Source organism: Bos javanicus, chromosome 3 (assembly GCF_032452875.1).
Source record: "Bos javanicus breed banteng chromosome 3, ARS-OSU_banteng_1.0, whole genome shotgun sequence".
Lineage (NCBI taxonomy): Eukaryota > Metazoa > Chordata > Mammalia > Artiodactyla > Bovidae > Bos > Bos javanicus.
The window spans coordinates 120,225,191-120,239,885 of NC_083870.1; the positions used below are offsets into that span (position 1 = coordinate 120,225,191).

The 14,695-nt window shown below is 46.2% G+C and overlaps 1 protein-coding gene across 10 annotated transcripts in view; it reads left to right on the forward strand.

Annotated features, from left to right (window-relative positions):
- The window catches only part of SNED1 (sushi, nidogen and EGF like domains 1), a 74,881-nt gene that overhangs the window by 15,384 nt on the left and 44,802 nt on the right, over positions 1–14,695 (forward strand). For all 10 annotated transcript variants that reach the window (XR_009735586.1, XR_009735584.1, XR_009735585.1 and 7 more), the window contains exons 2-3: positions 11,712–11,999; positions 14,412–14,552. Coding sequence is in view for 6 of the 10 variants with exons in the window: in XM_061412907.1 (XP_061268891.1) it covers positions 11,712–11,999; positions 14,412–14,552 (429 nt within the window). In the remaining 4 variants the exon portion in view is untranslated. The remainder of the gene's footprint in view (positions 1–11,711; positions 12,000–14,411; positions 14,553–14,695) is intronic.

Here is a 14,695-nt window from a genome sequence, read left to right on the forward strand (position 1 = left end):
CAAACTGCCATATAACCACACTCATTACACGTTAGCAAGGTTATGCTCAAACTTCTTCCAGCTAGGCTTAAGCAGTATGTGAACTGAGAACTTCCAGATTACAAATGTGGTTTCAAAGAGGCAGAGGAACAAGAGAACACATTGTCAACATTCACTGGGTGATGGAGAAAGCCATCGAGTCCCAGGAACACATCTACTTTTCCTTTCATTAATGACAGTAAAGCCTTTGGCTGTGTGGATCACAACAAACTGTGGAAAGTTCTTAAAGAGACAGGAATACCAGACCACCTTCCCTGTCTCTTGAGAAACCTGTATGCAGGTCAAGAAGCAACAGTTAGAACTGGACATGGAACAACAGACTGGTTCCAAACTGGGAAGGAGTACATCAAGGCTGTATATTGTCACCCTGCTTATTTAACTTATATGAGGAGTACATCATGAGAAATGCGGGGATGGATAAAGCTCAAGCTGGAATCATGATTGCCGGGACAAACACCAATAACCTCAGATATGCAGAAGACACCACCTTAATGGCAGAAAGCAAAGAGGAACCACAGAGCCTCTTGATGATAGTGAAAGAGGAAAGTGAAAAAACTGACTTGAAACTCAACATTCAGAAAACTAAGATCATGGCATCCGGTCCCATCACTGCATGGCAAATAGAAGGGGGAAAAGTGGAAACAGTGACAGACTTAAGTTTCTTGGGCTCCAAAACCACTGCAGATGGTGACAGCAGCCGTGAAATTAAAATCTGCGCTTGTTCCTTGGGAGGAAAGCTATGACAAACCTAGACAGAGTATTAAAAAGCAGAGACATTCGTTGTGTCGATAAAGGTCCATACGGTCAAAGCCATGGTTTTTCCATTAGTCATGTATGAATGTGAGAGCTGGACCATAAAGAAAGCTAAGCACCGAAGATTAATGCTTTCGAACCGTGGTGTTGCAGACCATGGACTCTTGATAGTCCCTTGAACTGCAAGGAGATCAAACCAGTCAATCCTAAAGGAAATCAATCCTGAATATTCACGGGAAGGACTGATGCTGAAACTGAAGTGCGAATACTTTGGCCACCTGATGTGAAGAGTCAACTCATCAGAAAAGACTCTGATGCTGGGAAAGATTGAAGGCAAAAGGAGAAGCAGGTGGCAGAGGATGAGATGGTAGGATGGCATCACCAACTCGATGGACATGAATCTGACCAAGTTCTGGGAGATGGTGAAGGACAGCAGAGCCTGGCCTGCTGCAGTCCATGGGGTCGCAAAGAGTCGGAGAAGACTTAGGGACTGAACAGCAAGCCTGCAATTCACCCTCTTACACTTCAGTGGCTTTTCATGTATTTTCAGAACTGTATGTCTGTCACCACAATCGCTCTTAGAATATTGTCTTCACCCCAAAAGAAACCTTGCACCCCGAGTTACCACCGTCCAGCTTCTTAGCACGCCCCCGACCTGGGCAATCACTAATCTACCTTGTGTCGATGGATTTGCCTACTCTGCATGTTCTGCATAAGCCGAATCATCCTGCCTTTTGTGACTGCTTCTTTCACTTAATGTTTTCAAGGTCCACTCACGTTGTGGGCAGTGTCAGTACTTCATTTCTTTCATTTGCCAGAAATGTTCCATTTATTTGTAACTTATCCGCTCCTTCACTGATGCGAACCTGGACTGCTTGCTCCTTTGGTTACTGTTAATGGTGCTATATGGACATCTGTGCACACACTTGTGTGTGGACATGTTTTCAGCTCTCTTGTATGTACACAGATGTAGTCCCAGGTGTGGAATTGCTAGGGCGTGGAGTTCTTCTGTGATTAACCATACTATTTTCCACAGTGGCTGCACGATTTTACATTCCACCAAGGGTATGTGAGGGTTCTAGTGTCTTCATATCTTCACAAACATTTATTGTGATCTATTTTTTCCCCATGATCACCACCCTAGGGGCTATGAAGTAGTATCTCAACTGGGTTTTCTTTAATATCTTATTTCTTTATTTTTATTTATTTGGTAGTTTCAGCCTGCAGAATCTTTAGTTGTGGCACGTGGGGTTTAGTTCCCTGACCAGGGATTGAACCTGGGCCCGCTGCTTTGGGAGCACAGAGTCTTAGCCACTGGAGCACCAGCAAAGTCCTTCTCACTGTGGTTTTGAGTTTCACCTCCCTGACAGTTAATGATGCTGAGCATCTTTTCATGTGGTTATTGGCCGTTTGTATATCTTCTTTGGAGAAATGCCTATTCAAGCCCTTTGCCCTCTTTTATTGGGTTGTCTTTTTCTAAAAACCATTTTTTACAGCAGTTTTAAGTTCAGAGAAAAATTGAGAGTATGGTACAGAGACTTCCCATATGCCCTGTGCCCCCCTCGTCGACCACCTCCCTTTTATCAGCGTCCTCCACCAGAGGGTACCTTTATGGTAACTGATGAACCTACGCGGACGTCTGCAGTTTGATTCAGGCCACTCTTGGTGCTGTGCGTCCTGTGGTTTGGACCAGTGTCTCGTGCTGCTGTCCCTCGAGTCGGGGCAGCATCCCTCCACCAGCCCCGCGACCGCCCTCGTTTTACCGCCTCCACAGTGCTACCTTTGCTACAATGTCACACTGTTCGAATCACACCATGTCGCCTTTTCAGCCTGACTTTTTTACTTAATATGCATGTAGGTTTCATCTATATTTTTTCATGATTTCACAGCTCATTTTTTTTCAGTGCTGAGTAATATTCTGCTGCCTGGATGGACCACAGTTTAATTATTTGTTCATCTACTGAAGGTTATCTTGGCTGCTTCCAAGTTTGGGCAGTTCTGCATGCAGCTGCTGTAAACATCAGTGTGCAGGTATCTGTGCGGACAACAATTTTCAACTCTTTTGGCTAAATTCTAAGAGTCACAACTAGTGGATCACATGGTAAGAGTATGTTTAGTTTTCCAAGAAACCGCCCAACTGTCTTCCAAAATGGCTGCGTCGTTTTACTTTTGCCCCATGAGCAACGAAAGAGAAACTCTGCCCCGCCTCCTCCCAGCCCTGGCGCTGGCAGTGTTCTGGGTCCCGGCCGTGCTGACAGGTGTGCAGTGCTGTCTCGCTGTGTTCTGACCTGCGTTTCCCTGGTAGCCTGCGAGGGGGAGCATCTTTTCCGTGTGCGCATTCGCCATCTGCACATCTAGTTTGGTTGAGGGGTCTGTGAGGCTTCTGGCCAGTGTTTGACCAGGTTGTCTGTTTTCTCATTGTTTAGTTTTGAGAGTTCTTCTATATTTTGAATAAATCTTTATCATGTTTGCAAATATTCTCTCCAAGTCAGTCTTTTCTTCCCACTGTCTTGATACTAGCCTTCACAGAGCTGGACTTTTTATTTCCTTTATTTACTGCATTAGTAGAACTTCCAGTACGATGCCGGAAAGGACTGATGAGGGGAAATCCCTGCCTTGTACCTTCCCTTAGCGGGAGAAGGTCTAGTTTCTCAACAGTAAGTATGGTGTTAGCTGCAGGGTGTTTTTTATAGACACCGTTTATCTTTATCACGTTGAGCAGGTTCCCCATCTTCCTAGATTACTGAAAGCCTTATCATGAATGAGTGCTGGATTTTGACAAATGCTTTTTATGCATCTATTAATATGATCATGTGATTTTTCTTTTTGAACCTCTTAGTTAGTGAAAGTCATTCAGTCATGTCTGACTCTTTGCGACCCCATGGACTGTATGGGCCATGGAATTCTCCAGGCCAGAATACTGGAGTGGGTAGCCTTTTCCTTATCCAGGGGATCTTCCCAACCCAGGGATCGAACCCAGGTCTTTCGCATTGCAGGCGGATTCTTTACCAGCTGAGCCTTGTAATGTGATCAATCAAATCAATTGATTTTTGAATGTCAAACCAACTTTGCATGTCTAAGATAAATCCCAGGTACGGTGGTGGTATATAATTCTTTCTATACAGTGTTGGATTTGATTTGCTAATATTTTGTAGAGGATTTGTATATCTATATCCATAAGAGATATTGGTCTCTAGTCTTCTTTTCTTGGAATGTCTGTCTAGTTTTGATCTTAGGATGATGCTGGCCTCATAGAATGACTTGGGAAGTAATACCTCAGCTTCTGTCCTCTAAGAGAGATGGTAGAAAGTCTGTATCATTTTTTCTTAAATGTTTGGGAGAATTCACCAGTGCACTCCTCTGGGCTTGGTGTTTTCCATTGGAGAAGGCTGTCCTCATTGATTCAGTATCTCTAATAAACATGGGCCTATCCAGATTGTCTGTTTCTCCTTGTGTGAGCACTGGCAGATTATGCCTTTCAAGGAATCAGTCCATTGTACTTTACCAAACTTGGTATCAAATTTGTTGTTGTTGTTTAATTGTTAAGTGATGCCCAACTCTTTGCGACCCCATGGACTGCAGCAGGCAAGGCTGCCCTGTCCTTCACCAACTCCTGGAGCATGCTCATTGTGTTGATGATGCCATCCAACCATCTCATCCTCTGTCATCCTTTTCTCCCCTTGCCCTCAATCCTTCCCAGCATCAGAGTCTTTTCCAATGAGTTGGCTCTTCACATCAGGTGGCCAAAGTAGTCAAGCTTCAGCTTCAGCAATTGTCCTTCCAATGAATATTCAGGGTTGATTTCCTTTAGGATTGACTGGTTTGATCTTCTGGATGTCCAAGGGACTCTCAAGAGTCTTCTTCATGGGGTCGCAAAGAGTCGGGCACGACTTAACAACTAGACAATTCAGAAGCATCAGTTCTTCAGCACTCAGTTTTATGGCCCAACACTCACATCTGTACCACATTCACATCTGTACATGACTACTGGAAAAACCGTAACTTGGACCAGATGGACCTTTGTTGACCAAATGATGTCTCTGCTTTTTAAAATGCTATCTAGGTTTCTCACAACTTTTCTTCCAAGGAGCAAGCATCTCTTAATTTAATGGCTGCAGTCGCCACCTGCAGTGATTTTGGAGCCCAAGAAGACAAAATCTGTCACTGCTTCCACTTCTCTTCCATTTGCCGTGAAGTTACAGGACCAAATGCCATGATCTTTTTTGAATGTTGAATTTCAAGTCAGCTTTTCACTCTCCTTTTTCACCCTCATCAAGAGGCTCTTTAGCTCCTCTTTATGTTCTGCCATTAGGGTGGTGTCATCTGTATATCTGAAGTTGTTGATATTTCTCCTAGCAATCTTGATTCCAGCTTGTGCTTCATGCAGCCTGGCATTTCGCATGATGTACTCTGCATATAAGTTAAATAAGCAAGGTGACAATATACAGCCTTGTCATACTCCTTTCCCGATTTTGAACCCAGTCCATTGTTCCATATTTGGTTCTAACTGCTGCTTTTTGACCTGTATACAGGTTTCTCAGGAGACAGGTAAGATGGACTGGTAGTCCCATCTTTTTAAGAATTTTCCACAGTTTGTTGTGATCCACACAGTTAATGGGTTTAGTGTAGTCAATGAAGCAGAAGCAGATGTTTTTCTGGATTTCCCTTGCTTTCTCTATGATCCAACAGATGTTGGCAATTTGATCTCTGGTTTCTCTGCCTTTTCTAAATCAAATTTATAGTCATAGATTTTTTTCATATTGTGTGTGTGTGTGCTCAGTCATGTCCAACTTTTGCGACCCCATGGACTGTAGCCTGCCAGCTTCCTCTGTTCATGGGATTTCCCAGGCAAGAACACTGGCATGGGTTGCCATTACCTCCTCCATGGAAACTCCTCCACCCAGGAATCAAACCCACATCTCTTGCATCTCCTGCATTGGGAGGTAGATGGGTTTTTTGTTATTTTTTCCACCACTGTGCCACCTGGGAAGCCCCTATCTCTTTATTATCCTTTCAATCTCCACGGCATCTGTACTAATATCCTCTCATTTCTCATATCTGTAATTTATGTCTTCTTTTTTTTCATAGATAGCCTGGCTAGAGGCTTATCAATTTTATTCATCTCTTCAAAGAGCCAGCTTTTGTCTTTGTTGATTTTTTAAATTGATCACCCATTTTCAACTTCATTGATTTTCCCTGTAATTCTTATTACTTCTTTTATTCTGATTTTTTGGATTAAATCTGCTCTTCTTTTTCTAGCTTCCTAAGGTAGAAACTTGGATTATTGCTTTTAGACTTTTCTTGTTTCCTAATACACGTTTAGTGCTCTACATTTCCCTCTTGGTACTGTTTTCACTGCATCTCACAATTTTTGATAAATTAATTTTTATTTTCATTTAGCTCAAATGTTTCTTAACTTCTCCTGACATTCTTAATGCCCATGTGTTGTTTAGAAGGGTGCTGTGTAACCGCCATGTAATTGGGGCTTTTCCAGTTAGTTTTGCTATTGACTTCTAGTTTAATTCCAGTGCGGTCTGAGAGCAGATATGTAGAATTCTTATGCTTTTCGGTTTTTTAAGGTGCATTCTATGGCCATGGATGTGGTCTGTGAACGTTGGTGAGTGCTCCTTGTGAGCTTGAGGAGAATGTGTATTCTGCTGTTGTTTGGGGAAGTGGTATGTTGATTGTATCTAACTTTGATAGTGTTGTTGAGTTTGGCTATGTCATTTCTGATCCTCTGCCTGCCAGGCCCATCCATTTCTGGTGGAGGAGTGTGGAAACCTCCAGCTACAATGGTGGGCTTGTCCATCTCTCCTTGCAACTCTGACAGCTGTTGCCTTGTGTAGTTCAATGCTGTTGGGTGCACACGCGTTAAGGACTGTTATATCTTCTTGGAGAACTGAGGCTTTCATCATCATGGAATGCCATTCTTTATCCTTCATAACTATGCTTGCTTTGAAGTCAGATCTGTTTGGGATAAATATAGCAACTCTTGCTTTCTGTTGACTGTTGTCAGCATGACATGACTTTCCCCGTCGATTTAGCTTTCATCTATGTGGGTCTTCATATTTAGAGTGAGTGTCTTGTAGGCAGCTTATGGTCAGGTCTTGTTTCTTGGTCCACTCCGACAGTCTGTCTTTTCACCGGTGGTTTTAGACTACTGATGTTCAGGGTGACCACAGACACGGTTAGCTTAACATCTACCACGTCTGTTACCATTTTCTATTTCTCACCTTGGTTCTTTGTTCCTACTTTGTCTTCCACTCTTTCTGGCTTTGTGTGTGTGTGTGTTTCCAATTGAATGATTGGCGTACAGCAGTGTTACTTCCACAGGCAACATGGCGATTCACTATTTCTGTACATTACAAAGCGATCGCCACTGCAAGTCTACTTACCGTGTGTCACCACGCCAAGCTATCACACTGTTGCTGACTGTGTCCCCCACGCTGCACATCTCATCTCCGAGACACGGTATTGTGCAGCGGAAATCTGCACCTCCTCTCAGCCCCTGACCTGAGTCACTCGCTGCCCCACCACGCCTCTCCTCTGCAACCGCCTGCTTGTCCCCACGAGTCTGCTTGTTTATGTTTGCTCATTTGCTTCTGTAAGTTCCACGTACAAGTGAAGCCACACGATACTGTCTTGTAGATCTGACTCAACACCCACTAAGCCCAGCCGTGTCGCCGTGTGGTAACAAGTGGCAAAGCTCCGTGCTTTCTTAGGGCTCGGTGATATTCAGTTACTATGTATCTCCTTCTCCTTCATCCATTCATCTGTTAGTGCTTACTTTGCCTCCATATCTTGTCTGTTGTAAATCCTGCTGCTGTGAACATAGGCTGCACTTATCTTCAAATTAGTACTTTTGTTTTCTTTGGGAAAATACCCAAAACTGTAATTGCTGGATTATATGGTAATTCTATTTTTAATTTTATGAGTAACCTCCACACTGTTCTCCATAGTAGCAGCATCAATTTAAATTCCCAGTAACAGTACACATGGGTTCCTTTTCTCCACATCCTCACCAAAATATAAATTTTATGTGTTTTTGACAATAGCCATTCTGACAGGTGTGATGTGATAACTCATTTTGGTTTTAATTTATTTGATTATCAGTGAAGTTGAGCATCTTTTCATGTGTCTACTGGTCATCTGTATATCTTCTTTAAAAAAATATCTATTCAAGTCTTCTGCCCATTTTTTAAATCTGGTTTTCTTTTTTGTTTGATTGTTGTCAACACTGAGTTATGAGGTCTTTGTATATTTAGGATATTAACCCCCTTGTTGGATGTACAGCTTGCAAGTATCTTCTCCCATTCAGTAGGCTGCCTTTTCATCCTGCCTATACTTTCCTTTGCTGTGCAAAAGCTTTTTAGTTTGAGTCCCATTTGTCTATTTTTGCTTTTTTCCCCTTACCTGGGAAGACAGAGTCAGAAAAGAATTGCTAAGACTGATGTCAGAGAGTATACTGCCTGTGTTTTCTTCTAGGAGTTTTATGGCTTCAGGCCCTACATTTAAATTTTTTTATTTTTATTTTTATATATGGTGTGAGAAAGTGGTCCAGTTGAGTCATTCGTATGTAGCTGTCTAGTTTTCCCAGCATCATTTATTGAAGAAGCTGTCTTCTCTCTATATTTTGCCTGCTCTGTTGTAGATTAATTGACCGTGTGTGTGGATTTATTTATGGACTCGCATTCTATTCCATTGATCTAAGTGTCTGCTTTTGTGCCAGGGCCATCCTGCTTTGATTATTGTAGCTTTGTAGTGTAGTTTGAAATCAGGGTGTTTGAAACCTAGAGCTTTGTTCTTTCCAAGATTGTTTTGGTGATTCACAGTCCTTTGTGTTTCCATACAAATTTTAGAATTATGTGATCTGGTTCTGTGAAATTTGCCGTTGCTTTTTTGATAGGAATTGCACTGAATCTGTAGATTCCCTTGGGTCATATTGTTATTTTAACAATATTAATCCTTCCGATCCATAAGCACAGTATGCCTTTCCATTTGTTTGTGTTGTGTTTAGTTTCTTTCATTAGTGTCCTATAGTTTTCAGAGTACAGATCTTTTACTTCCTTGATTAGATTTATTCCTGCCTATTTTATTCTTTTTGATGCAACTATGAAGGGGGTTGTTTTAACTTCTCTTTCTGATAGCTCATTGTCAGTGCATAGAAACACAACAGATTTCTGTATATTAATTTTGTAACATTCATCTTTATTGAGTCAATTTATTAGTTGTAATTGTTTTTGGTGGCATCTTTAGGATTTTCTAATATATAGTATCATGTCATCTGGAAACTGTGACAGTTTTACTTCTTCCTTTCCAATTTGAATTCCTTTTATTTCTTTTTCTTGTCTGATTGCTATGGCTAAGACTTCCAAATACTGTATTGAATAATATGGGGGAATTCTTTGTCTTGAATTTTGTCAAAAGCATTTTCTGCATCTACTGAAATGATCATATGATTTTTATTCCTCAATTTATTAATGTATGTATCACATTGTGTTATTTGCAGATTTTGAGCCATGCTTAGGTTTTGGTTTGTCTACATAGGCTGCCAAGACATTGGGCCACCTCAATCTAATGACTTGTTTAATTATGTTAAGACAACTAGTCCCAGTATATGTTCAAATAACACTACAGTACTTCTCAGGGAGTGTGGACGCCTTTGTAACAGCAAAACAATGCTAATCACCCCTCTCCTTTGTGTCGTTGCTGTCACGCCTTTTACACATCATATGATTGGATCCATTATTGGTTTTATTATTTTAGAGAGACTGTTGTCTGTTAGATCAATTAAGAGCAAGTTTTAATTTTACCTTCACTACTTTAGTCCTTCTTTATTAAATATATTATTCGAAAGTATTTTTCTGTTTTGTGGGGGACCTTTTACTCTGCTGATAGTATCTTTTGATGCACAAAATGGTTTTACTGTTGATGAATTCCAGTTTGTCTACTTTTTCTTTCGTTGCCTGGGCCTTTGGGGTCATTGCCAAAGCCAATGTCGTGGAGCTTTTGCCCGACATTTTCTTAATGAGTTTTCTATTTTTAGCTCTTATGTATAGACCCTTGATGCATTTCAGTTAATTTTGTAATGGTGTTAGGGAGGGATCTAATTTCATTCTTTTGCAGAAGAATATCCAGTTTTCCCAGTCCCGTTTGTTGAAAAGATCATCTTTTCTCCATCAGATGGTCTTAGCACCCTTGAAAATCACCTGGCCGTGTATGTGAGGCTTCTTTCTGGGCTCTCTGTGCTGCCCCCTGACTGTCTGCCTTCTGGGCTCTCTGTGCCCCCTCATCTGTCTGCCTTCTGGGCTCTCTGTGCCCCTGATCTGTCTGCCTTCTGGGCTCTCTGTGCCCCCCTGATCTGTCTGCCTTCTGGGCTCTCTGTGCCCCTGATCTGTCTGCCTTCTGGGCTCTCTGTGCCCCCTCATCTGTCTGCCTTCTTTGTGCTGGTGCCGCACTGTCTTGATTACCATGGCTTTGCAGTCAGTCTTGAAACCAGAAAGTGTAAATCCTGCAATGTTGGTATTCTTTTTCAAGACTATTTTGGCTTGTCTCTTGATGGAACTTTAAAACTCGCACTTTATTTCTCTGAATATAATAAAGTTTGCTCTTTTAGAGTGCGTGTCTGGTAATTCCAGTTTCTGCTGTCCCTCTTCCTTCTGCTTATTCCTGTTAGCAGTTCTCACTTCCTTGCATGCCTGATCATCTTCGACTGTGTCCTGGAGTTTGTATTTGGGCAAATATTTACAGGAGTAACTCAAGGCCTCAGATGATGCCATTTTCCTCCAGGCAGAGTTTTTCTTTACTCCTGCCAAGAACCTGGTTCCCTGTCAGAAGCCATCTTAATCTTAGCCCCGGGCTTCAGTGCCTGGATGGCCCAGGTGAAGGGAAGGTGGGGTGAGTGCCTGCGTGGGGACCATCCACTTTGGGCTCACCCTGATCATGACGGGGGCCTTAGCCGCCCCAGCCTCATGTGTGGTCACCAGACCCCTCGCCTCGAGCTGGCTCTGAGGTTTGGCGTGTGTCTCTTTCCCTCCATGAGGCTACAGAACTGCAGGGCTGGCTTGCTTCTGCTGCTTCCACACCTGCAGACGCACTCGCCTCAAATACCGGGCTCACCTCCAGTCTCCCGTTGTCCGAAACTTGGAATCGAAACGCGTTCCCGTGTTCACTCTTTGCTGCCTTTCCGAGGTGTATTTATTAGCGTTTTTGGTTGATGTGGATCACAGGGCCTGCCCTCACCCCAAGGATTGTTCCTAAAAGCACAGTTCTGACCTAAGTTTCCCAGGACAGGTCATGCGGGTTGACAGCATACTCTGTGGTCATTAATTCACTCATCTTGCCCAGCCCAGGCCAGTTCAGTATTCACACCGTCCTACAGGTGAAAAGCCAGAGCAGAGAGAGGCAAGGCTAACCTGCCTGCTGGCTGCACAGCTGGAGAACGTGGGGTTAGCACCGGACCCCCTCATGTCCGACCACAAAGACGCCACCCCACCTCCTGGGTCCACTGTGAGGCGTCCTGAGCACAGGCGTCCCCATCTGGCCATTGAGGCCCTCCCACCCCCTGGCCTCTTTCTCGCCCCTGCAGACCTGCTCAGAGTCTGCCCTGCCCTTCTGAAGCCCCTGTCAGGAGTCGGACCAAGGAGCTAGGGCCACCGGGCAGGTCTGAGCCCCCCACCCTCCCACACCCAGGGCACACGCTGGAGGCTCCCCACCCCACACTGACAGCCCCAGGCCGGGCAGCATCGGCAGCAAACAGGTCAGAGCCTGCACCCCAGGAGGGGATGGAGCAGGCCTGGGGGCCCCAGGTCAAGAACCAGGAATTGTCGCCATCCTAGGAATGCCTGCCCAAGGCTGGCTCAGCTTCAGGGGCTGCCTGGTGGCTGAGGCTTGGCCTCTCTTGCTTTCTGCCCCAACAGGTGAACAACAACGGGATCATCTCCTTCCTGAAGGAGGTTTCTCAGTTCACCCCTGTGGCCTTCCCCATTGCCAAGGACCGCTGCGTGGTAGCGGCCTTCTGGGCAGACGTGGACAACCGGCGTGCAGGGGACGTGTACTTCCGGGAGGCCACGGACGCAGCCACGCTGCGGAGAGCCACGGCGGACGTCAGGCGCTACTTCCCCGAGCTCCCGGGCTTCTCAGCCACCTGGGTGTTCGTAGCCACTTGGTATCGCGTGACCTTCTTCGGAGGCAGTGCGTCTTCCCCCGTGAGTGTTCCGTCCTGGGGGGGTGGACATCCCTCTGGGGCCCAGGGTCTCCCTCCAGGCCCTTGCCTTGCTGGGCTGGGCTGGATGTCATCCCCGTGCCATGCCCAGAGGGGACAGTGGGGCTCAGGGACAGAAGCCACTTGCCCAGGTCACAGGGCCAGGCTGGAGGACGGCGGAGATGGGACCTTCCCAGCCTCCTGGAAACCACCTGCATCCAAGAAAAGGCCAAGTGCCCTGGCACGGCAGCTCACATACCCAGGTTGCAGATGGTCTGTTGGGGGTTTTAACAGGAGCATGATGGCGAATCAGGAAATGTGCGCTCTTTCTGTAAACATTACTACAAAAGAAATTTCACATGAGTGAACTTCTGTTTACAAACGGCCCATTAACATTTCTATACTTCCTTTGTTTCTTCTTTTTTTTTTCTTTTTACCTTTGTTTCTTCTTATCACTGCTGCTGCTAAGTCACTTCAGTCGTGTTCGACTCTGTGCAACCCCATAGACGGCAGCCCACCAGGCTCCCCCGTCCCTGGGATTCTCCAGGCAAGAACACTGGAGTGGGTTGCCATTTCCTTCTCCAATGCATGAAAGTGAAAAGTGAAAGTGAAGTCGCTCAGTCGTCTCCGACTCTTAGTGACCTCATGGACTGCAGCCTACCAGGCTCCTCCACCCATGGGCTTTTCCAGGCAAGAGTACTGGAGTGGGCTGCCATTGCACTAGTTTGTAAGAAAAATGTCTTTTTAACAAAAGGTAAAAGAAAAGCATCCACAACCCCGGCAGCAGGCAGAGCCATTCAGCAGGTGCTCTTGTATACAGAGCCACAGGACAGAGAGCACACGGAGCCACCTAGGGTCTGCTGCTGTGTGAGCGCTTCCTGCGGGCACTCTGCATTCTCTGTTCTTCTACATATTTGATTATAGTTTAACCTCCGCAGAGTCATTTTACCTATTACCTCTCCGCCTGGGACGAAGGAGGTGCCCAGGGTCCCTCCTGAGCGGACATGCTCCTCTTTGCAAACCCAGTCTGTTCCAAAATGATTGTCTTGTGAGACAGGGACCCGAGACTCTGGGCTTGGGGTGGAAGTTGGTCTGGGAGCTGGGAGGCAGGAAGCCCTCTTCCCCAGGGGCAGCTGCAGGAGCAGGTGGGTCCACAGAAAGTAATAGTCCAGCTTCAGGCACGGCCTTGTCCTCCTCAGACGCCTGGACCTGCCAGCCTGCAGGGCCCCCCACCGGTCTCAGCAGCCGGGGTCCTGCCCCCCAGACCTCCCCCCACGCCAGCCAGCAGCCGGCCCGTCTCCTCCCTGACTTCCAAGGCCTAGCACTAAGTCTGCCTTCCTGCAGGCGAGCACTCGGTCTCCGGGTCACCTTTCGCCGTGGGGCTCCCCGCGTGCGTGCCCCTCATCGTGGCGGCACTGCCCTCGGGCGTCCCCCCAAGGGTGCTGCACAGCCCCCAGTGGGTCGTGAAGTCAGATCCTGCACTCAGCACTAGAAGGGAAATGGCTGCCCGCAGAAATCTAATCTCTGCTAAAAGTGTGCCGTCACGCTCGCGAAAGCCACAGGCTGGTGAAATGCCGCAGCCCGGCACCCGGCCACACACAGTACCAGTCCCTGCCTGCCGCCCACACAGGGTTTTCTAGCTTCACACACCGTTGATTTCTAGCAATGGTGAGTCATCGGCTACTTGCACTCTGTTGTGATGTTCTGTGCGTATCCTTAGCCGGTTTTTCTGTAATGTTTCTGTTCTTTTTCTCATTGATTCAAGGACGTTCTAGCTGCATTAAAGACGCCGCCAGTGCCTCTGCCACGCGTATTGTAAAAACACTTTTCACTTCACTGTTCGTCATTTGGTTCGACCTTATGACACTTTTTTGGAGTCAAATGTATAAATCTCCTTTTTGGTTCTTGCAGTTAACAAACGTCAGGCTTAGAAATCCTTTCGTGAGACGCTCTGCGTACTTGCCTATACTTTCTCCCTGGGCGCCGATGGTTTCCTTTAAAACCTGACTTGATGGGGGTTTATTTTCCTGAGCTAAGTTTCTCCGTGTTTCTTATTTGTCCCGCGATCTTTTCTTAAACAGTTTCACTCTGCCCAATCTGAAATAGAACCTCTCTGTATATTTTCATGGAGGAGGATTCCATGAAAATCAAGAAACTTAATGAGGAAAACTGCTTTTCCTTGTTTCCCCTTTTTCTTTTTACATGTTTGCTCATTCCACACACGGTGGTTTGTGGGTTTGGTCAAGCAGGCACGACCCCTCAGTGCCCCCAGGCCAGCAGGCACAGGGCCTGCTCTCACCGTCTGTGGGCCCCACACCCCTCAGTGGGCTTCAGGCCCTCGGCAGGCGTCAGGCCCATGGGGGCAAGGTCTTGGGTGGGTTGGGGGCTCAGGCCCCACTCAAGCCCCTCTTTGCAGGTCAACACGTTCCAGACGGTGCTCATCACGGACGGCACGCTCTCCTTCACCATCTTCAACTACGAGTCCATCACGTGGACCACGGGCACACACGCCAGCAGCGGGGGCAATGCCAGCGGCCTGGGGGGCATAGCGGCCCAGGTAGGGGCCCTGCTCCCCACCGCCAGGGCTATCACGAGCTGGAGAGGCAGGCAGCTGCCCCTCCCCCCACACACACCCAGGGCAGGGCCTCTCATTGCCAGAACCGGAAATATTCCCGGCCGGAGGCACTTGTCCTGGCCCAC